General features: G+C 53.2%; 12 protein-coding genes across 12 annotated transcripts; 5 read left to right on the top strand and 7 right to left on the bottom strand.

Moving 5' to 3' along the window:
- Window positions 1-1169: 1169 nt before the first annotated feature.
- PHACADRAFT_117477 (uncharacterized protein) lies at window positions 1170-3521 on the bottom strand. Its single transcript, XM_007393734.1, has 5 exons — window positions 3200-3521; window positions 2718-3151; window positions 1929-2652; window positions 1746-1877; window positions 1170-1697 (listed from the first exon to the last, which is right to left on the bottom strand). Exons 1-5 carry the CDS (start codon window positions 3398-3400, stop codon window positions 1419-1421), a joined length of 1770 nt encoding a protein of 589 aa, XP_007393796.1. The 5' UTR covers window positions 3401-3521; the 3' UTR covers window positions 1170-1418.
- Window positions 3522-6045: 2524 nt separating this feature from the next.
- PHACADRAFT_193600 (uncharacterized protein) lies at window positions 6046-6779 on the bottom strand (the record flags this gene model as incomplete). The annotated part of the gene is made up of 5 exons (XM_007393733.1): window positions 6046-6091; window positions 6144-6205; window positions 6256-6290; window positions 6361-6480; window positions 6533-6779. The coding sequence occupies 5 exons, from the start codon at window positions 6777-6779 to the stop codon at window positions 6046-6048; spliced, it is 510 nt and encodes a 169-aa protein (XP_007393795.1).
- Window positions 6780-8113: 1334 nt separating this feature from the next.
- On the bottom strand, window positions 8114-8894 carry PHACADRAFT_89589 (uncharacterized protein; the record flags this gene model as incomplete). The annotated part of the gene is made up of 4 exons (XM_007393732.1): window positions 8114-8277; window positions 8337-8388; window positions 8437-8553; window positions 8607-8894. Coding segments are annotated over 4 exons (621 nt in total), but the record flags the coding sequence as incomplete, so codon positions are not given.
- Window positions 8895-9140: 246 nt separating this feature from the next.
- On the top strand, window positions 9141-10198 carry PHACADRAFT_252833 (uncharacterized protein). The gene is made up of 5 exons (XM_007393731.1): window positions 9141-9177; window positions 9236-9345; window positions 9404-9662; window positions 9717-10032; window positions 10088-10198. The coding sequence occupies exons 1-5, from the start codon at window positions 9165-9167 to the stop codon at window positions 10152-10154; spliced, it is 765 nt and encodes a 254-aa protein (XP_007393793.1). The 5' UTR covers window positions 9141-9164; the 3' UTR covers window positions 10155-10198.
- Window positions 10199-10945: 747 nt separating this feature from the next.
- PHACADRAFT_252831 (uncharacterized protein) lies at window positions 10946-12015 on the bottom strand. Its single transcript, XM_007393730.1, has 3 exons — window positions 11584-12015; window positions 11309-11529; window positions 10946-11259 (listed from the first exon to the last, which is right to left on the bottom strand). The coding sequence occupies exons 1-3, from the start codon at window positions 11973-11975 to the stop codon at window positions 11051-11053; spliced, it is 822 nt and encodes a 273-aa protein (XP_007393792.1). The 5' UTR covers window positions 11976-12015; the 3' UTR covers window positions 10946-11050.
- A 651-nt stretch (window positions 12016-12666) lies between these two features.
- Window positions 12667-14952, top strand: PHACADRAFT_252828 (uncharacterized protein). Its single transcript, XM_007393729.1, has 6 exons — window positions 12667-12710; window positions 12765-13069; window positions 13120-13175; window positions 13233-13315; window positions 13371-13684; window positions 13737-14952. The coding sequence occupies exons 2-6, from the start codon at window positions 12770-12772 to the stop codon at window positions 14064-14066; spliced, it is 1083 nt and encodes a 360-aa protein (XP_007393791.1). The 5' UTR covers window positions 12667-12710; window positions 12765-12769; the 3' UTR covers window positions 14067-14952.
- A 141-nt stretch (window positions 14953-15093) lies between these two features.
- On the bottom strand, window positions 15094-15790 carry PHACADRAFT_117466 (uncharacterized protein; the record flags this gene model as incomplete). The annotated part of the gene is made up of 3 exons (XM_007393728.1): window positions 15472-15790; window positions 15296-15403; window positions 15094-15244 (listed from the first exon to the last, which is right to left on the bottom strand). Coding segments are annotated over exons 1-3 (561 nt in total), but the record flags the coding sequence as incomplete, so codon positions are not given.
- Window positions 15791-15793: 3 nt separating this feature from the next.
- On the top strand, window positions 15794-16495 carry PHACADRAFT_252826 (uncharacterized protein). Its single transcript, XM_007393727.1, has one exon. It carries the CDS (start codon window positions 15898-15900, stop codon window positions 16453-16455), a length of 558 nt encoding a protein of 185 aa, XP_007393789.1. The 5' UTR covers window positions 15794-15897; the 3' UTR covers window positions 16456-16495.
- A 137-nt stretch (window positions 16496-16632) lies between these two features.
- On the top strand, window positions 16633-16959 carry PHACADRAFT_252825 (uncharacterized protein). Its single transcript, XM_007393726.1, has one exon. The coding sequence runs from the start codon at window positions 16641-16643 to the stop codon at window positions 16893-16895; it is 255 nt and encodes an 84-aa protein (XP_007393788.1). The 5' UTR covers window positions 16633-16640; the 3' UTR covers window positions 16896-16959.
- Window positions 16960-17209: 250 nt separating this feature from the next.
- On the top strand, window positions 17210-19888 carry PHACADRAFT_193593 (uncharacterized protein; the record flags this gene model as incomplete). Its single annotated transcript, XM_007393725.1, has 9 exons — window positions 17210-17624; window positions 17680-18074; window positions 18137-18193; window positions 18255-18477; window positions 18529-18655; window positions 18711-19258; window positions 19306-19411; window positions 19462-19658; window positions 19716-19888. 9 exons carry the CDS (start codon window positions 17210-17212, stop codon window positions 19886-19888), a joined length of 2241 nt encoding a protein of 746 aa, XP_007393787.1.
- A 34-nt stretch (window positions 19889-19922) lies between these two features.
- PHACADRAFT_252822 (uncharacterized protein) lies at window positions 19923-22243 on the bottom strand. Its single transcript, XM_007393724.1, has 11 exons — window positions 22150-22243; window positions 21962-22087; window positions 21691-21899; window positions 21556-21640; window positions 21440-21500; window positions 21283-21379; window positions 21126-21231; window positions 20977-21073; window positions 20829-20923; window positions 20380-20776; window positions 19923-20320 (listed from the first exon to the last, which is right to left on the bottom strand). Exons 2-11 carry the CDS (start codon window positions 22073-22075, stop codon window positions 20121-20123), a joined length of 1461 nt encoding a protein of 486 aa, XP_007393786.1. The 5' UTR covers window positions 22076-22087; window positions 22150-22243; the 3' UTR covers window positions 19923-20120.
- A 307-nt stretch (window positions 22244-22550) lies between these two features.
- Window positions 22551-24840, bottom strand: PHACADRAFT_252820 (uncharacterized protein). Its single transcript, XM_007393723.1, has 2 exons — window positions 24779-24840; window positions 22551-24605 (listed from the first exon to the last, which is right to left on the bottom strand). Exons 1-2 carry the CDS (start codon window positions 24811-24813, stop codon window positions 22649-22651), a joined length of 1992 nt encoding a protein of 663 aa, XP_007393785.1. The 5' UTR covers window positions 24814-24840; the 3' UTR covers window positions 22551-22648.
- Between the last annotated feature and the right edge of the window lie 57 nt (window positions 24841-24897).

The raw sequence follows: 24897 nt of genomic DNA, 5'->3' as shown, positions 1-24897 counted from the left end.
GGTCAAATATGGTTGTGCAGGTGTATGAACAAGCCCTCGGGCCCAATCAGTTCGTGCCGTTCATCAGCACGTTATGTCTTTGCAGACGCTTTTGTTGCTTCACGCCCCATCCGATCATTTGTTGTGCACCCTTCCTGGTGAATTCAACATCGCATATAAAGTGTTCCGTGAGCTAAACGCTACCATCTACCTTCCCAGGGCCATCAAAGCTGCGGTGAAGGCCCTCGACACTTCCCGGAAGTGAGAGGAGAAGAGAGCGGCGGCGGCGGCGGCAGTGGAAGACGGTGGCAAAGGCGAGGCAGGAACTTAGTTTATTGTTCATAGAGATGTTACTTGCACTACAGGTGTGCCTATGGACGCAAAACGGTGCGAGTTATTGGAGATGTAGAGGCATGGTGCCTAATCCGCATCCAAACCCGGCCGTCAGGCCGGGGCCGGAGGAAAATCCGTACTTTTTTGAGCCAGAGGGCCAAATTTTTGTGCGGATAAAAAGGTCGGGTCAGGCGAAAATCAGGATCAGGCCTCTCCGCCCAATGTCAGGGGTCCTATGAGACTGAGGTGACAGTATCTGAGAGATATTGAAAATCACGCGGGCGCGATTTCGGTCATTCGGGAATCTGATCATTGAGCATTGGTTTTTGTCTAGGTGACCATGTCACACAAGTCTCAAGATACTCCGCATTCGAGAATCTGCCAATATTCTCTGCACTAATGAATCATGAGGCCTGACAGGCCTGACCAGCCGTTTCGGTCGTACGACTACAGCATTGGCCTTAATGAGGTCGGCGACCCTCTCGCCGATAGCGTAACACGGCGCAGCCTGTAAGCCATTACTTCAGCAGCGAAGTCTCACATAGCGCAGGCGGACTGCTCACCGTATGCCCTTAAATGACCTCAGAGAAGATGAACATGTCCGCCGTGCGCAAGTTCAGAGTGTCGTGCACGCGCAGGAGGGGGTCGGCGACGCCCGCGTCCTCGAGCGTGCCGATGCTTCGGTTGAGATCTGGGTGCCCGTCGCCCGCGGGGTCGACCATGACCGTACGAGTTACAGCAGTCCGATCCTCGTAGTCACTGTACAGGGAGTGGGGAAATTAGGGGCGCAGAATTAACAGCGCAAGCGGATGACTCTTTCGCTCGCGCCAACAGCACTCACCGACCATTAAATTGAGCGCATACCAAATCCGCGCTCAAGCATAACAGTGATTGTATATGAACAGCATATAAGTGCACAGTATAAGGGAGAGCACAGAGAGTACAGATCTATCCAATACAGCAAACGCAGAGCGCAGCGTACGTAGCAGTCCGCTCATCATCAAATTCCTTCGTCTCCCTTTCGTCTCACCTTCGTGAACACTTCGTTACCCAGTCGTCAATCTTCGTCACTGTTCGTCCGCCGCACGCCACCAGTGTCGCATCGTCTACGAGTTGAACATCGGTGTCACCCTGCGTGGTACGGGAAGCTGAGGCGACGACGCCACGCTCTGGCTGCGCCTGTGCGGGAGCGGCAGCCGCCGCGCACTGCCCTCGCGCGCAGTCTGGGCCCGACTCGCGGGCTTGCACATCGCCTGTGGCGGCAGGCCGACGATGCGGAAAACGCTATACGGAATCTCGTATCCTGAGCGCGTTGCCGCAGCGATGTACCGTGCAATCTCCAGGTGCAGCGTCGGGTAGTACGTTGTGGACGCCTTGCGCGCAACCTACGGAATCATCAGTGGGTGTTCGAGACGAAGGTGCCCGGTACTCACGAGGATGACGCGGTCAATGCCAGACAGAAACAGATCACAGTGCAGGCGGTACGCAGAGAGCTCATGTTCGCGCGGGACGTTCACCTGCTCTGCAGATGCCGCGACCGCATTGACGAACTTGAAGTGTAGCGTCTTCCCAGCAATCAGTCCCTCTGTTTGTGCACGAAGGAGCTGACAACCCACCATATAAGACATCGCCTCAAACTCGACACCACCAGTCATCCCGCCAGGCGCGCGGGGCTTCTCGACCTTGTCCTCGTCCGTCTCGTCGAGGTTCCAGATGGTATTGTTCGGGTGGCAGAACACCCAGAAGTAGTCGCGGCAGATGTCGTTCAGCTCCTGGAGGTAAGTCTTGTATATGCGCGGCGTATGCAACTCCTCGATGAATGGATGAGGCGAGATCGGCACGCGCGGGTCCTCAGCGGGCGGTGGAGCGGGCGTGAGCAGCAGGGAGCGCACGAGCGAGAACGTCGTCGCATGTGGCGCGGGCAGCGTTACGAGCGAGCTGGGGCCGGGCATGACCTCCCAAGGCACGGAGAGCGAGCGGCCATGGGTGCGTGTGGTGCCATTCGTGTTCGTTGGAACGCCGCCTGTCGATGGGAGCGACGATGGCGGGTACAGGTCGAAGAGGATCAGCAGGAGCCCAACGATGAGTTGTTTTGTGCCGACTTCGCCTGGCCGCTTATCTGAGTAGAGTAAGGTGATGAGTGGTTGGAAGGGTGTGGGGCAGCAGCTACGGAGGGCGACACAGCCGATGGCGGATGTTGAGAGGGCCTTGACGCACCGCAGCAGTTCGTGTAGGATCTGATCATCGTGCTGCTCTTCTCGCCATTCGACGTCAAGAATCTCTTGCAGGCGGAGAAGCAAGGCGTTATAGCCACCCGTCCAGACAAACTCTTCTGTCCAGCTGCGGCGTCGTCGTCGTTAGCGGCGAGCAAGGACGAATTCGACAGATCGGGATTGCGTGCGTACCTGGCGGACTCATTACGCAACATGAGTCGTAACTTCTTAACCACCTCAATGTCCAGCTGCAGACTCGACGCAGACTGGAGCAGGTTGCAGTACCGCCGTGGAGACACCGCAGTCTCCCTGCCTTTATCCTTCTTGCCCTTCTCTTTCGCTGTCTTCTGTTGTTCCGGCTTGGGAGTGCGTGGTACGTCAACGGACTTGCCCCGAGTCGTGCTCTTGGGAGAAGTGGGCTGTGCGTGCTCCGGTAGGAGCGGTGTGGTCATGGTGGAGATGGATTGCGCGCTTTGCGATTTACGGAGGGTGTGAGGTGCCTGCGGGGGCTGCAGTGGTGGGCTGCCCTTGGAGATGGTCTGCGACGACTTAAGCATAGCTGCCTTGACTCCTGATTCTATCCTCGCGAGCTTTGGTCGCAAAACCTCGGGAACTTGTAGCTCATTCTACACAAGGTTTAGCACGCCTCAGCTACGACACGTTGTCGTGCGTACCAGGAGCTGGTCGAACGCCTCCTCCGTCTGTACCAGGTCCATCGCCACTGGGGAGTCTTTGTCTTTTGATTTCTTGAGTTTTGCCCTTGTAGTGTTCATCGGTGACGCAGGATAGTTTTCCTTGTGACTGTCCGCCTGCGCAGTCACCATGAGGAAGTCCGTATCCGAGAGCTTCCTCGACGGCAAGATGCTTTTGAACATCGTGATTGATTGTGCTCTCACTGTCAAGTCTGGAAAGGGTGCAGTATAGGGGCTGGAGAGAATTGGAGAAGACGACGGAGAGAGAAGATGTTGGTCTCGGAAACCTGAACTGGGGCCAAACACAAGGCCAAACAACGCGCCCATTTAGCGTGCTCGGCCCCGCCACGTGACGGCGTTTCCCCGCCGTCGATAAGCCCGATACGCCTCGATTTTATCACCATGAGGCCGAAAAGAAACCCGCGAAGTTGTTTTACCCAGTTCTTTGGAATGTGCCCTAAGACATAATTTGCATTCGATGACCTGCCGCGCACTAAAGTCGTGCCTCTCCCGGCGGCATACTCAATACACGTGCAGGACAGACCATCAAAGAGGCAGGAAATATTTCCTTATGAGCGATACAAATGCTCAGGAAGTATCCAAGGGCCCTCGTGGCCATAAAAACAAAAGCATGTAGCGACGCGACGTCCGGCAAGACGTTACCGAACGTAAGGCCAAACTGCCAAACCATATCGTCGACTGACTACAACCAATTCTACATGTCCACCATGCACGCTGGCGGAAGTTATCTGTACCACATCAGCCTGACTCATGATGCGTCCTTGAGTCGAACACAGAAACATCTTAAGAGAACGAGACTGAAGCCAGTGTTCCTTTGGGCATCCCAAATCTACCAGCACCCCGAGGCCCGTGCATATCCTCGGGCTAGGATGGCTCTTCCAAATGATCTTCCCAATTGTCAAGCGCAACTGAGATAATAATAAATCGGATAGACTGGCCTTACGACGCGCATTGTAGCCCCGGCGTTGTCAGCGAGCTGCTCATTCGATTGTCATGAAACCAAGACATTAAATGCTCCAGGGCAAGGTTTCGCTCAGTCAACGAAGCGAAAAATGATGGCCACTTTCCGAAGGAAGCGCTGCCACGCATTAATTTCCGCCCTCGCGACTCGTATGTCGTTCATTCTGGTGGGACGTCTATGCAAGAGGAAAGGGTAGCCGTGGCCTCAGAAGCTCAGTTTGAGTGCGGACCCCGTACACCCGCTCACTGAGTTTTGCGCGCTTATTTTTTGGTAAACACAGCCTTGCTTCTTAGCTCGAGGGCCCGGGCCAGATGCTACTCTGAGACGCTGATACTACAAGTCTTGCGTAAACGGGCTACGTGCTTTCGCTCTGTGAACAGACGGCTTATCTCGTCAGGGTAGTTATTAAGCTCTCCTAAAGAATTCACTGTCGTCCTTGACAACGAAACGCTCTACCTCCCGCAGTCTGTGGCGGAAGCTCTGGGATGGAGCCTTGACGTGGGCTGTACTGAAGGTGTTCCGCTGACACTGAGCGGATGGGCACCTAATTATTTTGCCATTGCTCGAAGCGGTACTGACAGCGGTATGTTTTGATAAGCCGCTAGCTCTGCGGCAGTAGTGCTTACACCTTACGTACAGATCAACTTGCGCGCAGGACAATAGAGAGTAGTCAAGACTTATCTGTTAAGGGGGTCGTTGATTATTTAAAGGATAAATGAGTCGATAAAAGTGCGTTTGACCCTCTGTGCCACGGCCCAGTTATTTCAAATTCTCGTGTGCATGGGCCCGAAGAACTTCTTATTCAACGCATGTACACAGTGTCTACTTCAGAATACATCCAGCATAGCGATCGTCGCAGAAACAAATACGGTACCCAGCGAGGATTGGTTCACTTAAACGGGCATCGCATTGGATGCAGAGGTGTTACTTCTACCATGGCTCTCCACATCTTCAGTTTTGCCGACAGAAATATCGAAATCAGAGAGATCGCTGGGCCCTACAACAACGTTACAGGCTGTAGCTCGCCGCATGTTCAGAATGAAGCGCGAGACAAGGACGGACGTCAAGCTAAATGGAGTCAGTTCCGGATTAGGTCGCGAGTACTCATCAACTTACGCGCATATGAAGAATATCGTGAATGGCTGCTCCTGGTGTTGCGAAAGCGCGAATCAGCTGCTCGAACGTGATAGCAAGCTACTAAATGCGTACGATTACGAAAGAGAAAATTAGGCGCAGATGTTCAATGCCAGAACAGCCCTGTCAAGACATGTGAGTACCTAGCAAAGCAAGATGAGTAGCGTAGGAACTTGAGTACACACGCAAAGTAGATACTACCTGTGTATAGATCGTTGGATGCTGAGTTTGGAGAAGTTTCGCATTGATAATCAGTGCTCACCATCCCGAATGAAAACAGTAGTGAGCGGGACCTTGTTGCGCGACGCGGCAGCATCCCTCAGTGTTGTCCACGTCTTGGTCACTGTTACCGTGATGACGATGGAGTCAGATAGGATTGTGCATGCACGTGCCACGGATACCACTGGAAAGGCACGTCAGACTGGATATGTGGATTTTGAGCCCGAGAACATACTTCTATAGCAGGAAATGGTAAGCACAGGCGTAGGCAAGGTAATTCGTAGAGACTTACCCTGTCTGTATTTGTCTGGATAAGGGCTGAACGGCCTGACACCCTGTTATATATAGAGAAGGTGGAAGAAAACTTTCTGCGGCGTATTGATACTATGGTCATGCAACCTCAGTGTAATGCATTAGGATGGATATAGACCCACTTACTACATTCATAACAACAGGCACAATGTTCAAGGCTAAGATAAATAAGGGGAGCACCTTACTGCGACCGGCGTATAGAAAGTAGATTCGCGCAGCCGAGCATACTGTTCATTGATCAATAAAAAACGAATGCGGCGTGTTCAGCGAAAGGCGTACTGCCAAAGATCAGAACCAACAGGGCCATTATGGTCTGTGTTATTCTTGGTGTGATCTCGCAGCTGGATTGTATCAGCGGATGTCGACTACAGGAAGTATAGGACAAATATACCTCTGTCAGCATGTAAAATGTCAGATTAATCCTGACTGCGAGTGCGGGAGAAGATGTGACCCACTCTTGAGCTGGCAAGATAGTTGGAGATCCCCAGCAGCAAACCGTAGGCGAGGGCGCTGTAACGATTAATAGCGAATAGCAGCGTGAGGATATTGAATCGATGCTGCCAAATAAGCTGAATCTCATCGAGGAAGGTTACAGCATGCTCGTAGAGTATAAACGCTGCATAACTATCAGATCCCGTATAAAGACAGTTGCGGTGGGTTGCCCCTACCGAGCATGGCCATGTTGACATTTGACTGGGTAGTGCTAGAGACAGTTGAGCCGGTATCCAAAGGATTATATCCGGTGCCCAACTTGCCTTCCCTGAACGAGAGCGATGACAGCAGCAGAGACCATTGTGAACAGTAGCCGGCACTTATTGACTGCTGTCTGCAACTGGTCGGGATACACTCGACGGTGAACTCCCAGGACTTTCGCCCGCTTACGCGTATTTTATACCACGTAACTGCGAGGCGCATCTCGAGTAGTGATATTCATGCGCGCGCGGAATTCTCTTGATAAGAGCACATCGCCGCCAACAGCCACTGCAGCGTGCATGGCGGGATTCAAAGACAGAGTGCTCTTGCTTCGCGGATAGAGGCGCTCTCGTAGCGTGCCGACGCAGGATCTAACTCGGACTCCGGAATTGCCGAGCTGCTTCCATCGTTATGCGTGGTATCAAATCATGTGTTTCGTGACTGGTGGGGGAGGTATAGGATCATCTGGAAGAAGAAAGGTCTTGTTGCACATGCATTACATATGCGCGCAGCACCAACGGAGAACGAGTTCAGACACGCAGGACGATCTTCAGCACCAGTTATGGATGAGAAATTGGTACCGATCCTGTCGGAGCCTGTTGAAATGGACAGGAGATCAGTTCACGCCTAGATGATTGCCCTATAATGAATAGGAACGACGTCCGTACCGATGGACCCTAATAACCACTTCATAGCCTTCTGGAATTCGCCCGGCGTCCTATGATACAGCCTAGAGCCATGTTCAATCAGGGTATAGTACAAAGACAAATAGGCTTGTCAGTGGTGGATTACCTGTGCTTCGATACAACATGCCAGGACCACAAAGCTTCCCGGGCGTGTACATAGCGTAAATCATTGCGGTAGATATGGGTGAATCGGTACGAGCCGCTAGCTACTCCGCAGGTTTCGATACGGTTCAGCTATGTATATAGCTACCGGCTGACCACGGAGCTCGGCGGTCGCCCCAGAACTAGACTCTCAAGTACCACGACCTTGGTGGTGGGGACCGTACCGAAGACAAATCTAAACGAGCAAGCTTAGCATGCTCGTTGCAACAGCGCACAGGTTGGGCGCATCAGTCAGGATAATGCACAAGAGAGCTGACTGTTCATCACCCCCACGGCTGTCAGCCTGCCTAGGGTTAAAAGAAGTTAGAGATGGAAATTAACAGTGAGAGCTGATAAAGGGACTGGAGCATGCACAACCAGATAAGAGACATCACGCACGGCTGCAATCTCTAGGATACTAACTTGCCGGTAATAGCGCAAAGCATACGCCATGCGCATTACCATGCAACGGGTCATGAACATATCGGTGATAAGCTGGCGAGGCACCCGCTCATTCTACCACGAACTTTAACCTAAGTACAGGGCAAGAAGCTGTCACAATGTGAATTTCCGGCCAAGAAAGCGATGTACTTCGGGTGATATCTGATGGAAGCTTGAGGGTCGATATGATCGGTCTCAAGAAATCTGTCCCTGGCCCGTCACAGTTCCGCTCAGGCGGAGTGCCGCTGAGAGAAGAGATTATGCACGCAGTTGATTGAGCGGTCCTATCTAGATGAAGATCCCTCGACTTTTGAGAATGCCTTTCCAGCTCGACGCAATGTAACTCGCGAACTGTACGGTATCGTCAACCGCTCCTTTTAGCTGAGAGGACCTTGCGAGGAGGTCATCTAGAAAGGCGTCCACCGTATGCGGAGACTGGATTTGATGCAGTTCTGGAGGGAAACATCTTGTTACTGCCCGCAGAGCTCACTTGACACATAAGAAGGGTTACCTGCAGCGGCGTACACCGCAGCGAGCGATGCTCTGCGAGCATACCACTCAGTCTACGAGACGTCAGAGCGCAGAATTAATTGAGATAACTTGACACATACTCCGACTGCCTTGTCGCCTGTTACAGCGCAAGCGTCGTCAGCAATTGAGGTAGTGTGCTTCAAGGCTGGGCGTGGGTCAAGAATGTGACCCGGAGGCGAAGCAAGGACAGCGAAAGCCTTTGTTCAAGTGCTTCAGACACATCAGTTTTGTTTAAAAGTTGACCACACACCTCCGGGAGAAGTGATATAACTGGTTCGTTATAGCGCAGTCGCGTTCGCAAGACCTCTTTCATCGCGTTATCAGAGACGGTCGCCGACGCTCTCATCTGAGTGCGGCCTTCATCAAGCCATGCGTTTATGAGAGTGCGCCTTGCGTCGTCCCCTTCACCGAATAATGCAGAGACAGCGGTGTCCCGCAGCGGCTCTGTGTGAGGGTTTGGTAGTGCGAGTACGGAACGCGACAGCGCATCACGAGTGAATCCGTGCGCGCGAACGAGAGGCAACGCAAGCTTTAGCAGTTCATTCCTAGGGAAATTTATAGATGTTAAAGTGATTTAAGAACTGCAAAGGTGAATATACCTCACGGCAGTCATGGAGGTAATACTTGAGGCCTTGAGGCCTTGACTCAGAGTCCTCGACCCGTGGCATCCGGTTCGCGCTGCGGAGATCAAAAGCTTTTGATCTGCTTAATCTAATATCCTGAACCGATCCAGCCAATTTATCTGGCGTCTGACTTTGCATTTCTTTCATCGTCCACACATCGTCGCGTCCATTGCCCACCTTTCGGAATGTCTGACTGGGGTATATTCAGCAAATATTGGCCTCCAATACCACAGAGCTTACAGACTCAGGGATTTAGAGAACTCCGACAGCGAACCTGCCGCTGCGCCTTCTGCACCTGCAGCCAAGAAGCCTGTACCAGTGAAGAGCAAATGGAAGGGCGAGGACGAGGACGGCGACGCCCCTGTCGTGCGTAATCATAACTCTAGACATTTAATTCATCATGCACATACAGTATTCTTGCTAGAGTGACTGGGAGGCAGAGTCTAGCGAAGACGAAGAGAAGAAGCCCGCGCCGGCTACGGCGGCTCCCCCAAAGAAGAAGGGAACACTGAAGGCGAAGCTCGCGGAGAAGGCTGCAGCTAAGGCTGCAGCAGATGATGATGATGAGTATGATGAGGATGCTGTACTGGACCCACGAGAGAAGTTGCGGCGAGACCGCGAACGCGAGCTCCAGGCCGACTTGAGTAACGCAGCCGACCTCATGGGTGCCGCCGCGCTGGGAGGTGCATTTCCCCCCTTCGCGTATTGTGAAAAGACAATACTCAATCGTTACTCAGGCACCTCTAATAAGGAGCTTGACTCCCTGATATCCGCGCAACCACGGACGAAGGAGGATTTCATCGATCTCTCAAACAAGATTATCGAGTTTATTATCAAGAGGCATCAGGCGAAGCCTTTATACCCTACCTTCGTCGAACACTTCGTCCGTGAACTTGCGCAGCCCTTGCGAGACGTCGAGGTTCGAAAGGCTGCTAGTGGTCTAACGACCCTTGCAAATGAGAAGCAGAAGGAACAGAGGGAGGCGGCGTCCGGCAAGAAGAAGCCTAAAGCTACCACTAAGCCTGCGCTTGGAGGAGCCAAGGTTACGAGCAAGTGCGTGTGCCCTGTTCCTCTCTTATCGTTGAATCGGTTTACTGAGACATCTCAGGTTGGACACCAACATCTACGAAGAGGCACTAGATGATTTCGGAAGCAACGCAGACGATTTCATGTAGATCATGTATATCGTCGCCATATCCTAATGTACACTGCTTAACCCTTACAGGACCAACTTTACGTGGAGTATTCACTTGGCGATAGAGAACCAGCGGTACGTAGCCTGTGCTGCATGATGCAGGCAAAGCGTGGACGCAGGTTGTTCACAACCCACACTCCACCGGCGACCGCAAAACATTGAAGGCAGCTGCGACGCAAAGAGTCTGCGAATACAGATCCGTGCATCATCACAAAAAATACGCATACTACACACGGCGACGATAGGCCTTCCGCTTTTGCTGCACACATTCGGCAAATGCAAACAAGGAGTGACTTCGGTCTGTTCTTTGCCGAGGGTGACGGGACTACTCGCGCCGGTACCAGCGTTCTTAACTCTCAGACCCCAAAGCCACGGCCATCCTCAACATCAACATGTCTTGCATGAACCAGAATCTTGCCATGGTGCGTAACATACGCCGGAGTTGCTCCAGCGCCGAGCGCGGTCACTACTGTCGAAAGATAGGCACAACTAAAGACACGGACGAATGCGTAGATCTCAGTGATACGACGGCGCGAAGCAATGTTTACTAAGTAACGTACAGTTCGAATCGCATCTGCGATGTGTATCTAGGCCGCCGCCTGACAGCTTGGCCAACGCGCAAAAGCATCAGAGACGCGGGAGAGGCCAAAAGCATACCTGGGAGCCGCGAAGACCGGTCTGAAGTGCTGAGTAGCTCTTCAGAACGGCTTATCGTCCCGGGATGTACACGCCGCAGAAGTCTTGATTATGTTATGCTGTAGTTATAAAGTGAAACATCGTCACTCGTATTGTTTATAAGGTCAAAGAGTTCATACAGCTAGAAACACATCGTAAAGCGCAAGCGAACTGTCCAGCTTCAGCAGCAAGGGTAAACGGTCAGGCAGCAGCAATGCCAGTTGCAGCGGAGACTGCGACTGCAACGGCAGCACTTTCTGGAGCATTAAGCACCTTGTCGGCAACAGTCGAAGCTGTGGCAGCAGCTGATGTAGTTGCAGAAGACACCGCCACCGCCACCGCCTGAGCAGTAGATTCAGCTGCAGGAGGAGAAGGGGCCGTCTTAGCCTTCTTTTTCTTCTTTAGAAGACCTGCGGGCCTGTCAACACGGTACTGCATACGAAACATGGGTCAACGTACCCGCGGCAACCGCTGATTTCACATTATCCACAATCTCCTGGTGTTCAATAAGGAATTCGCCGTCATCTAACCGATGCTTCTTGCCCGCCAGTGGCTCGGAGGATCCGGAGGAGCTTTTAGCGTCCATGCCTAGTTTGCGTTCCAAAGCCTCCAGCTTCGCTCGCTTTGCCTCCTTCTCCGCTTGCTTGCGAAGAGGTTCACTCTCGATGTACTCCGCGAGTCTATTGGACCAGAGTTAGTTACAAAGCGCAGTGCTAAGAGGCAGCTGCACGCACTTTTTGGCTTCCTTGATAGTGCTTAGTCTTCGGCCGCTCAGATCACGACATGAATCGTTATTGCTCGTCTTCTGGCTGCTCATGCGCCCACCAGCAGCACGCAGCTGAGAGCCGAAACCACCCTTTCCGCCGCGAAGCCGGGGGATCAGACGAAGCGTCACCAGGCCACTGTCAACATCATCGAGCAACGACGCAACCGATGTTTCAGGCGAAGGGATTGGACCAGAGTGTGGGGTAAAGAGGAGGTCGAGCTCGGACAAATCTTTGCGAGGCAGGTGTTGGTAGCGTTCGGTGAGGAGGTCATAGAGATCCGCGAAGCAGGTGTCTGCGGGGGCAGAGATGCTCAAAGTCGGGAAAGGAGGGAATGCAGAGACAAGTACTGATATTGACATTGCAGTGGACGTGATGCAGCGTAGACGACTTTGGCTTCGCAGGTGGGGCGGTGACCGAGTAAAGTAGAGAACGAGGATAGAGAACGAAGAGCGCCGGCAGCCGCACTTTAATAAGCGCCCTAGTAGTATTCTCCTCCATTCTTTTGTGCTGCTCGTTTTCGGACGCCTCCAGATCTGATTATACACATGTAAGGATGGTATATGCGCTATCCATGGATTTGTAACGAGGCCTCTTAGATCTTGTAACCATGCCTCGAAAAAGCGATACTGGCACCGAGAGCACATCTTCAGCCATGCATTCTCCTTATTTGAAAATTTTAATTAAATGTAGATCTGCGAAGATTGCACGCATGGTTATTTTAATGAATTTTCTAGACATATTCGTTGCGCTACATGGTGACAACTATTTGGGCTGCTTGGGGCGTCCGATGAAGAGCGCCTAGCCTCTTAGGTCTTCTATCTCGGAGTAGGCTCTCTATCTCGTAGGGTACTATGGGTAGGCTCGACGATACCCGGCGCGGAATACTTCGCAAGGCCATTCCGGCGCACTGACCACCATCCCACCCTCGGTATGCGACTGCGCCCCTACCACTGCTAAGCGCGCAGCGCAGCACGTGGCAGCATGACGCGCTCAACGGAGGAGCAACCTAGTTTGGCTTTCCGCTCAACGTTATTCCCACACCTCGAGCTGCCGGACGACATATACAACTTGGACGTCCTCAACGACCTGAGATTGTGAGTGTTTGCAAGGGCCGAAAATATCTCACATTCTCAACATGACAATCTTAGTCGCAATGCCGCCGGCTGTGGTACAATACGCTATCCAGGGCATGCCGCCCTCGCTGCAATGGCCGGTGAAAACGTGCATATACACAACAGCTACATGCTATGTCTTGTCAATCATAACCGGGAACGTCTCGCAAGTTGACCGCATATGGACGTTCATGCCAACCATCTATACGGCATACTTCGCTTTGCTGCCACTCTGGCCACGAGAGTCGCCGTTGCCCCTGTTCCCCTTCACGCCGAAGGGCGTTCATCTCAGCATTGCGACGCACTGGAACCCCAGAACACTGCTTATGTTTGCACTGCAGGTGAGGTCATACGCCAAGGGTGATACAGAGGTTATGCTAAGCTTTTCAAGTTCGTCTGGATGTGCAGACTCTCCTATAACACTTGGAGACGGGGCCTGTTTAGCCTGTACGACCATCTGCCACATCTCCTGACATTAGATCGTACTAACGTCGAATGAATTAGTCACGAGGAAGACTATCGGTGGGCCATCCTGCGACGCAAGGTTCCATCCTGGTTATTCCAGGTAGTCAACTTAACATTCATAGGTATGCATATATGCGTCTCAGGTCGTAGATTGCTTTAATATAGCATCCGCTACAGCCATCATTCAAAATATCATCCTCTTTGTCTTGGCGATTCCTACATATATCGCGGTGTTCCAGGAACCCACCTGTCTCAGCACGTCCGATTACGTCCTTGGCGCGCTCTCGCTCACCGATCTCGCGCTGGAATTTGTTGCTGATAATCAGCAGTACTCCTTCCAGACGTACAAGCATACTGGCGTTGTGGAGACAAATCCCTGGCCTGGCGCGAACATCAAATGGACACCCGCTGAGGTAAAGCGCGGGTTCGTCACCAGGGGCCTCTGGGCATGGTCAAGACACCCCAACTTCCTGTGCGAGCAGAGCTTTTGGGTGAATATATCTTGCATTGCCGCAGTCTGTTCTCCATGCTAACCCAAGGCAGGTTCTCATGACCCTCTTCCCGATCCTGGCACCCGAGTCGCCAGCATTCGAGGCGCGCGGGAGCACACCTTGGACGTCGCTTCTCCCTCTCACACCCGCGCTCGTCTTGTGCATGCTCTTCTTCTCATCAACTCTCTTCACGGAGTCGATCTCGTACACGAAATATCCCAAGGCATACGGCGCTTACCAACAGCGCGTCGCGATGTTCGTGCCATTCTTGACTCCAGTGTGGGGCTTCTTCCTGCAGCTGCAGGGAAAGAAAGCGGATGTGGATGCGCTGCTGTTTGGCCACGATGTTAAGCTCGTGGAGGAGAAAACCAAAATCGATTGAAAGGAGAGCATGCTTTTCGAACCTGTTAAGCTCCATATTCTTTACAGATTTCCGAAATGTTTTTCGTGCACTCACGATTGAGCATGTGGATTGGTGTTGTACAATTTTCCTTCTTTTCTTTGTGTAGTAAGACTCGAATAATATCATGGCAGCACGCCAATTCCCCCGTACCTCCTCACGACCCCGTCATCTCCCGCAGTCCACACCGTTCCCGGTGCTGGACCAACTCTTACGCTGCGTACTGCATCACAGTCCGTGCCAATGAGCTCCACTAGGACTGAGGGTCCCTCGGGTCTGACATGGGCGACGTATGGTAGACCGTCTTCAGCTGCTATTACCAAGCCGACTTCGGTGTTTCCCGCGGTTTGTGAGAGCGAGATAAACGCAAGGTCCTCGATGGACGCGCCGTTCCGCTGGAAGGCTACCAATGGCACACTGAGCGACCGCGTGTCGTAGACGTTCACGACGCCTGACCCAGAGCCGGCTGCGACAAGGTTGTGTGCCGGCGAGTACGATATCGAATTCAACGGCGCGCCGGAGCCGACCACCTGGGAGTGGAACATAGATAGCTTCGTCCCGAGGTCGAATACCTGGAACGTCCCGTTCGAAAGCGCGGCGAACACGACTTTATCCGTTGTCTCGACCTCGCGGGGGTCGAGTGACACAGGCGTCGCGCCCGCCTCGCCATCGGGTGGCGCAACGAATGCGCCTTCACCGCGCTCGCCGAAGCTCATTGCGAGCACGGGTTTGAAGCCCGCGGCGCCCATCATCCGGATCTGCGCCCCCGAGGAGACGTCCCAAAGCCGGAGCGTCCCATCCTTCGCGCCCGAGAGGATCGTGCGTCCGCGTGCGACGATGCCCGTTGCGGTTATTGCGTGGGTGTGGCCCTTGAGGGTTCGCGCGGGGGAGATGCGTACGGGCTCGGAGGAGGGAGGGGCAGAGGGCGTCGTCGGCTCGGCAGGGAGGATGTTCAGAGCGAAGTCGCCACCTGCGGTGAGCAGCACGCGGGAGGAAGGGAAGAAACGGACGGAGTTTACTGTGCTGAGGTGGGATTTGCGTGCCAGCTTTGGAGGCGCGGTAGGGGAGGTCGCGGAGATGATGTATACAGAGCCGTCATCGTAGCCTGTAGCAAATTGGGAGCCATCAGGAGCGATATCGAAGGCTGAGATCTTGCGATACTGTACAAGCTCCTAAATACAAAGCAATGAGAAGAGAGCAGCAGTACGCACCACATCCTGTTGAACCTGGGGTAAGGGATCCGCATAAGTCTTAGCAGGTACAGCCGCCTTGGTGCTGGAAGGAATCCCAAGTGAAGGGCATGCAACGGTATATTCGTGCTAGGAGAGAATATTGGGTTTCCACTACACTTCTAAGTCACTAATATAGGCACGGTACGTATGCTCACCTTCGTGTCATCCCCCCAGAAATGAACGCCGCCTTTCCCCTCGTACTCGACGTGATTCCGGTCCTGCTCGCTCAGAGCGAGGCGCACCTTGCCGTGTACAGACTCTTCGCCGGTCTTGTAGCAGGATACCCAGAAGGTCTCCTCCGGAACTATGCCATCTTTGACATCGGTAATAAGGCTTTCAAAGTCGTGCTGCACCGTGGAAATAGGGAGGGTGATCGGTGGCTGGGACATTAATGGACGCGTACGCGTAATGAGACAGCGCAAAGAGCGATATCGCGGATAGACGCCAGATGTGAGCATGAGGCTGATTTCGAGGTTACCTTGACTTTGACCACGACCGCCTCGTAAGTGCATCTGAACTTGGGGCACTGCACTATCTTTGACTAGATTACAAAACTACTTAAAGCTCTTAGCGCTGCCAGAATGTCCACAGTGACCATACTCTCCACCGCGCCGCCCACTTCGACAATGGTTGATATTCCCGCGAACGCGACCTCACAGGCCTCACCGCCAATCGTGTACTTCTTCCGACTTGTTTTGAGCTTCGCTTCAGCTGCGTACTCGGCCTTATTGCTGTCCTTCTCCTCAGCCTGGTCTCTCTTCAAGACAATCCTCTTGCCAGTGCGCTCACTTCTCACTACGTTCTCGTCACCTCTCCTCTATATCCTCGCGCCCGTCATCGTCCTCGGAAGAATCTTGCTAGAGGTTCTTATATTTGCGCCATACTCGCTAATGACCGGCGCTGCCAGAGAGGTCTACCCAATCTATGTCTTCATTGGCGCAACATGCATCTGGGCAGCGTTTGTTGGTCTCTGTGCTCGGGGAGTCACCCACTACATGCGACTGTTGATGTTCGGCCCAGAAGATACTACCCCGACGCATGAACGAGAGTCAGCGAAGATAGCCGAAGTTCCTCGAGCGAAGGGAGCCAAGAAAGTGTCGATTAAAGAGGAGACCGACGTGAAGACTATTCTGCGGTGACCGATAGGCAGTTTATCACTTCTTTGTACGAAGTTCTTTCGTGAATAGCGAGACTATATGACTGAAGGGACAGATTAACTCATCACAGCTTACGAGCTTTCCACTTTGCTACATACCCCGCAACTACCCCTACGTCTTATACCTCTGTGAGTACTCCCATATTGTGTCCGTCTATCAGATGATCAATGTACGCGTTTTCTCTTACACAGAACTGCGCGTCTTTATTGGCGGGCGATGTGTTTTCGAGCCTGTTCAACGCTCAATGCTTGGCCAGCCACGCCTTATTTATATTCAAGAAGCGTATGCGCCGTGTACCATGCACACGCATGCACAGGACTTCCCTGGCATCGATATATAGGTCCTCTGTTCAGTCTACGAATAAGTGTGACGTCAGCGAGTCTGTTCAACGTTGGAAAACCCCGGGCTCTGCCTTCCTCTAAGCTATTACCTGCAAGGCCCAATTAACTGCCTTCACGAAGTATGCATCCATGTGGAGAATGTCAATCCTTTCAGGGCTCTTGTGGAGTGCGATTATGTTCCTGCTGATCTGCGATAGCTTCGCCTTTTTATTACGGTCACAAGGTTTATCCACGCTTGACGTCGCCAGTGCATTCCAGGGAGGATAAGATTCCAGAACAGTGGTGTGTAAGCTTGACAGCGACCAGCTGACTCAGGGCTGTAGGACGTCCGTTCTCGGGGCCATGCATATAAGCATCGTGGCCTCAAGTGCCCGAGATGCAAGCATTCAGATACGATGCGCTGGCTCTTTTTACTTGCTGTCACACTAGCCGTCTTTGCGCGCGCGCAGAATGATGGTATTGGTGACAGCTTGAATATTTCTTTTCAGGTTACATCGGGCGGGAATGACAACTATTTCCTGCGCGACAACGTCACCGCGGCACAGCTCCTGCTGACAAGTGCCAGCAACGCGAGCACAGTCTTGCGACGTCTGGTCGTCGCACTTCCTGCCGGAAATTCGGGTGCTCTCACTTACTTCCTACCGATCAATGCAACCGACAATACTACCTCGCTTTCTATCAGTCTCGTCAACGACACTCTGCACAGCACGACGAGGGAATTTAATAATGCTGGTATCGAGGTTGACTTTATTTTCAGCTCGAATGCATCACTCGGCGTGACGATTATTGGAGCGGTTCGCGCTATGAGAGGTACGCCATTAGCACGTTCGCGGTAGAGGTCGGTACCGTATTGAGAATCTCTCAGACTACGTCGAAGGAAACGGCACCATGCACGATATATTCAATTACACCCTCGACTCGTATAATAGCTCCTTCGTCCGCCTCCATCGGAAGTGGATCAACACTACACTTGGAGACCCTCCTGGGACGTTCAGGGGAGCGGACCTTTATCTCTCGATCCCGTCAAATAGCTCTGCCCAATTTTCAGTTACCAATAATACTTGGGCTCCTACTGTTGACATTCTCGTTCCGGCTGGCCCAAGCTCTGGAATCGTTCGAATCGCGGTCGTCACGAATGAAACAAGCCTCGCTGGTTTGAAACCTCAATCCCTATTCCTAGCTAATGCAACCAGTGGCAATGAAGGATTGCAAACGACCCTGCAAGGTTTGGCTAATGGCAGCAGTGAACCTGCGAAGCAGGTGCGCATGTACATCCCTCCCGGGCTATGTTCCATCCGTGTTGAATCCCGGCTTCCAAATAGGTCTCTTTCTTAACGTACACTGATAAATTTACTGCCGGTGGTTGGCGGTTCCTGACCGTACGTTGCACTTATCGCTGGCTATATGCGCTTGCTATCATTCACCTCGTACTTAACGCAGTACTTTGGGCGGGACTCGATGATTGCGCTCCGCTTGCTTATGCCTACACTTACATCAGAGGCCATCGAGTCTGTTCTAGGTGCAGTCATCGAACGAGCGAATTCTACCGGAGCCTTGTGTCATGAGGAAACCATTGGCGACTACGCCTCATTCATTAACATCCAGGATAACCAGAGCCATCTGGGAAACCAGCCATTCTATGATTATAAGATGATCGACACAGGTACTATAGTCCTCAGCCATCTTCGAGCACCGTTTAATATCACGTTTGCAGATCTTCTGCTCTTGCCTGCCATGGCTCATTACTTCCTTGAGCTGCCACAAGGCCAGGGTAGAGCCAAGCAATTCCTCGCCAGGAACGCGACGCTTCAGAACGGCACATATGCTGAAATATTAACAAGGTGCGTTTGACCATACAATGAGCTGACAGTACGCATGCCTCACATGACACGCTAGGACGGTTCTATACAACTACGCCCGCGCCCTACCCTTTGCGCAAAACGCGACGTATGGAAACTTGCTTGGCCTGCGCCCAGGGCAGCCCGTCGGTGACTGGCGCGATAGCAACCAGGGGCTTGGGTACGGTTTTTACCCATTTGACGTCAACACTGCGCTGGTGCCCTCATCGCTGCGCGCCACACAGGCGCTCCTCGATGCGAGCGTCCTATCCAACACCAGCCTCAATGCGACCGAGGTCGGTGACATCGCGGGCGTTTGGGAGGGCCATACCCCGAAGCTATTCGAGGTCAGAGTCGACGCGTCAACTGCACAGCAGCGCCTGGAAGACTTTGTTGTGCGCGCGAATTTGAGCAAGAGCTTGCTGAATCAGACAGGCTCTTCAGCTAGGGGAAACGAAGTGGCGTTCTACGCGCTGTCGTTAAAGATGGACGGCACGCCTGTAGAGGTTTTAAACTCGGACATGAGCTTCAATCTCGTGTATGGGTCGAACGTGTCGCAGGTGTTCCTGCAGCATGCTGTGGATGCCTTGCAGCCTTATCCCAAAGGTCAGTCCGATTTCTCGCAATGGATTGCTAAGCTGACACTTTCATAGGGCTGTTGACAAATATCGGAATGGTGGTCTCAAACCCGGCATACGACTCCAACAGAACGAACATCGATGTCCTGAACCGGGCGGCATACCATGGTACCGTCATTTGGTTAGTTGGGCGCATCATCACGTCTAGTATACCTAATGTTTTCTGCGCAGGTCGTTCCAGCAAGGGCTTATGGCAAGCGGCCTCGCACGCCAGCTCTCCCTCTGTATTGCAACAAATGAAGTACCCACAGCTCATTTTGCACTAGCATTGAGCGAGCCCCCGGCCTGGTGCGCGGACGATGCGTTCGTACAATCCCTCAAAGATGCACAGAGCAGACTCTGGACTGCCATCGAGGGTGCATGTAGTGGTGCGTCAAGTTCGGGTTCTCCACTTCTGAGTTTGGCCAACCAATCTCGGTTCGCAGAGATAAACACGGAAGTCTGGTCCTACTCATTCAATAATGAGAGTAACACGTTCGAGGTTGCGGACTTGGCAAGCCTGTCCCCAGACGGGACGGAGTCCGACGCTATCCAGCTATGGTCCTATGGCTTCTTGGGTATCATTGATCCACACGGCAATCGGACAATCGACTCTTGAGTTTTTCCACCAAGCACGCAGGGGGGATACCAAATCTAATCCCAGAAGTAGTGTAGGATTAGCGACCAGAGATGGCTAGTTTGTTTGTGCAGAAGAGCAGTGTTCGTAGTATACAGACGTCGGCAAAGCGAGCACGAAAGAGAACATGGTCAGAGCAATAATGTAAAGCACCATAAAGTTTTGAAACACGAAAGACATCCCCCGCCAGCAGCATCTACAGTGGTACCTGGGCCTACAAGAGCGGGCTCCATACACTCCGTTCCTTTGGTGGTAGGATAACGGCGGAGAGCGAAGCAGGATCTTGATCAGAAAATCTCTCTTTCAGGACCGCAAGCTTAGAGCGGTACTCGTCAAGGCCGATGTATGCGCCGCACAAGCGACGCTTGCCTGTGAATGCAGAGCGGCCATGCAGGACTCGATGATTGTTTACAACTATACGTTGGAGCAATTGTCAGCGCCAGGAGCTGCTAAGCTGGAGTAAAATTACTTGCCTACGGCGGTACCGGGCGACAACTGCACCCAGTACTCCGAGTCCGCACTTGTGAGGAGCTTGTGCCAAAGTCGTATCGCATCGTACCACTCGTCCATCTCGCTCGCCGTCAAGTGGTCCATCGTGCTCCGGTCGTCATTATTCCATCGCACTTGCACAAGTTCATCACCATGGTGCCGGAGGATGGGGTAGCCTGTCACAGGGAACAACGTGTATACTGAGCCGGGCTCGCCAGCAGCGTGGGCGGGGACGCCGATGCGCGAGAGGGTGTCGTATGCCTTAGGATACAGCTCCTTCAAGATGGAAGCGACGTAAAAGCCATCGACAAGCAGTGTAGCGCCGCCGGTGCCGCCAGTGTGTTCAAGAAGATGGAAAAGTTGGAGACCACAGGGGTCAGTCTGAAGACCTAATTAGAGTATGGGCGGGTGCGTGTGGAGGGTAGTAACTCACAAAATAGGTATTATCAGTATGAGCACCGAGGGCCAAGTTCGTATAGGCAGTGTCACCCCTCGCAAGATCTGCCGTGAAGTCCCAGAATTTGCCATCTGCAGACCGGTGAGTGAATACACAACATCTGTTCACATGGGACAAGGCGCACACTGAGTTTCTCGGCTGAAACCAATCTGCGTTGAAAGCTCTTCTGTCGCTTCAGTTGTAGCAGGTACACCGGAGACGAACGAGAAGCCAAACTTGTCCTGCGAGGCACTGAGCATTCCTGATATGCCTATTAATTGAACTTGGACTTACAACGTTCGTTAACCATTTGTAAAGCCCTCTCTCATCGGGCGACATGACTTCCTCATATGAGACCGTGGGGGGTGCCTGCTGAATTTTGGAGCACCAGAGAATTTCTCTAAAAATTGATTTAACACATGAAAGCAGTTAGAACCTAGAGCAGACGTACTCTGAGCTAGACTCGTGCCGGGGGAGTGGTGGGTCATAGGAGTGTCGCCGTAACCAGTCCCAGGGATAGAAGGAAGTATGTGGGATCGAAGATGGCCCTGAGGACGCCTTCAGTTTCCTGACCTATCCAGGACGATGGTTTGCAATGCAGAGCGTACAGTGGACTTCAAGGCCGTCGGGTTTGGATTCGACTTTTGCCGGCTTGATATCCGGGGGAATCTGCAACTCAGGTCACAGATCTGGTTCAGCGAGAAGTTCGGGACAGAGTACACACATCGAAAGTGTTGAGAAGACGCTGTTTCGTCACAGGGTGGAAGCATTCGGGACACCGGCAGTGGTCCCGGAGCCACACATGGTGGCTACGAGCGAGGTTAGCACATCCGCTATCCGCACAGCGCAGGTGACGCACAATTTAGCCCACTCTCCGATATCAAACCCAACGACGACCTTCCGCTCGTCGATCCTGCTCACAGGGAGGTCCTGGCTCCGCGCTGTCGGGGCACCATTAGCAGGAGTGGACGACTCCGGCGGTAAATACGTCCGCTTGAGGGCTGCGGCAGCCGCAGATGCCCAACTCGTCGCAGAGTGCAGTGTCCTTGTCTGCCTTTGGGCTGTAGTCTGCGTGATGATATGGCTTCGTCGGCCTATCGGCGGGGCAAGATAGTGATGGTGAGACGTACGCTTTGGACTCGCACCAGCGTACTTCTGCATGAAGTACTAATGGTACGGCATGAGCTTTTGAGTGTTTTTGTGGTCATGCCACTTGGGCGCATGATTTTCGTTACGGTCGACATCGTACAGTGAATCTGAAGGAAAGATTGCGCGAGTTAGCAGACCATACCCGAAAACTTCAGACGCAAAAGCGTACGAAGATCGGTCCTTTGAAGCAGAGGTACTCGAGTACTCAAGAGAGAAAGGAGCAAGCAAGCGGGAAAGGGAGGGGCATAGAGTGCGCTGTGTGCCGTGGTGGGCGGTGGCCAGGAGCCAAATGAACGTGACATGCAGCCAGTTCTCGTGTCGTAAGCATGCTGACGCGCGGGGATCTCCCAACATCTCGTGAGGCAAGTCGCGAGCAGTGCATTAGATACAGCTCGGGTACTTCGATACTGTACATAACAAACTCGTCTGCCGCTTGCCGACGTGTGTCTACGCAATATGCTGAGCTGTGGCGGGCACCACTGTTTTCAGTCAGGCGAACTGACTTCGAAATGCTTGGAGCAGGATAGAGTCCGTAGGTGTAGGCGTAACTTCCAAATTGACCACACTCTACGCCGTCGGTGACAACACACACGAATCATGGCCTACAATTCAAAAGGGTCTTGCTTGGGAGCAGGTGCATTTCTGACCTTGTAGCAGCATAAGACGTTTTAAAAGTTCTCAGATTGGATAGCCTTGAGAACATATCCCTCGAGACCGCCACACAGCCACAACTCCTGCACGGACGCGCCTACTGGTTGGACGGTGTACGTCTTGGTCTTGCCGTCGGGGAAAGTGACGGTGAGTGCGCCGTCGACGACCTTGATTACGGCCGAGAGGCCCCTGTTGACGGTGAGCTCACCATCCTTGCCTCCAGCACCACGCTTGCCATCCCTTGCGTACTCCACAGTGAGGTCTGCAACGAGCTCAGGCGACTCGACGCACACGAGCCCGTTGTTGATCGCGTTGCGCTTGAAGATGTCGCCGAACGAGCCCGCGACGACGATGGGGATGCCCGCGGCTTTGAGTGCCGTTGCGGCCTGCTCGCGGGACGAGCCCGTGCCGAAGTTGTATCCGGACACAAGCACGACGCCGCGCCTGATACGTGCATCGTCGTCTGCGGGTTGCCGCTTGCGGATATCCACAATAAGTTGAGCAAACGTTAGGTCGTAATTCTCCATGACGACCTCGGCCTGGCGCTCGAGCGTGATGTCGTCCTGGTACGTGTATTTGCCGGGGTAGATCCCGTCAGTGTTCAGGTTATCCTGGGGTGTGAAGAGCAGGGGACCTGCAAAGGTCTCCGGGAAGCCTGCGAGAACGGCTTCCTTCTGTGAGAGCTTCGTTTCCGATGAGGGCGAGCCAACGATAGAGAATGTAGGTGCACCGGCTGGGGGGAGTTTACTGGCGTCGAGAAGATCGGGGCTGGCGATGTAGCCTTTGACGGCACTCGCAGCGACGACGGCGGGGCTGGCGAGGTACGCCTGAGCGAGTGGATGGCCCATGCGGCCCTTGTAATTCCTGTTGGTAGCACTGATACCGACCTCGCCCTCCTCCAGGAGGCCCGTACCAAGGCCAATGCACGGCCCACAGCCAGCAGGGAGAAGCTTGGCACCGGCCCCAATCAGGGTCTCCCAGTCGCCACTCTGCTCGGCCTCACGCTGGACCTCAGAGGAAGCAGGCGCGACAAAGAATTGGACGTCTGAGTTGATCTTGTGGCCCTTAATGACCGCAGCAGCAGCAGCGATGTCAGAAGCACGAGCATTCGTGCAGCTGAGCAGATACGCTTTGTTGATCTTGATCTTTGCTTCCTCGAGCTTGGGCAGCGGATTCGCGATCTTGACGCTGTTGGGACCAGAGACATACGGGACAAGAGTCGAAAGGTCGAAGACGAGGTGCGACGAGTACTCGGCGTCAGCATCGGAACGAAGGTTTGCGGTGCGAAGGGCATCGAGGCGGGCCCGGTTGATACGTGGGTGTTCTGGAGGGGGTGGGATCGAAGAGCCAAGAGCAGGAGTAGAGAAGGTGCGGAGCTCGAGCTTCTTCAGCATACGCTCGTACCAGTCCAATGCGACAGCGTCTACAGGGAAGACGCCGACGAGGGCACCCCATTCCGTTGTCATGTTCGCGATTGTCAACCGTTCGTCGATAGAGAGATGCTGGACACCCTCGCCTGTGAACTCGATAGCCGCGTTGAGGACTTCATCTTTGTTGAACGAGCCACACAATGCGACGATGACATCCTTTCCAGACACCCCCGGTGCAAGTTTGCCCTTGAATTCGACCCTGACCATCCGAGGAACCTGCCACCATGTCTGACCTGTTGCCCAGAGGGCGGCAGCATCAGTACGGACAATGGGAGTGCCAACACACCCAACACCGCCATACATGTTACTATGGCTGTCACTGGCGACCGTGAGCGCATGCGGGAAAGCGTATCCTTCCTCGACCAAAATCTGGTGGCCGATACCTCGACCTGCGGGGTAGAAGTCGATGCCGTATATCCGAGCAAATGCCTCTATCGTGGCATATTTTTTGAGGTTCTTCTCTGACTTGTTCTGGACATCATGGTCGAGCGTAAAGACGACCTGCTTGGGATTGTGTATGCGGGTAGCACCGATAGATTTGAACCTATAAGAGACGCAGGTCATAACGAGTACAAATAGCTCAGTTTATGTGCATTGGAAGATCTCAAGATGAAGCAGGCCGTGTCACAGACGAAACGAGCGCGTTATTTCGATTCCTCCGAACAAGGTCTGCTGCAAGCCATGCTGCCCATGCCGCTGCATGCTGAAACGACTCACTTTGAGATCACAGGACCAGTATTGTCGTGTGTCATGACATGCTCTGGACGAATCATGACATAGTCCCCTGCTCTGACGACCTTGTCTGCAGGGAGCCCGACGGCATATTTCTGAACAAC

This window comes from Phanerochaete carnosa, assembly GCF_000300595.1.
Source record: "Phanerochaete carnosa HHB-10118-sp unplaced genomic scaffold PHACAscaffold_3, whole genome shotgun sequence".
In the NCBI taxonomy this organism is placed as follows: Eukaryota; Fungi; Basidiomycota; class Agaricomycetes; order Polyporales; family Phanerochaetaceae; genus Phanerochaete; species Phanerochaete carnosa.
The sequence above is the reverse complement of the archived record's forward strand: the minus strand, read 5'-3'. Positions and strand labels throughout refer to the sequence as shown.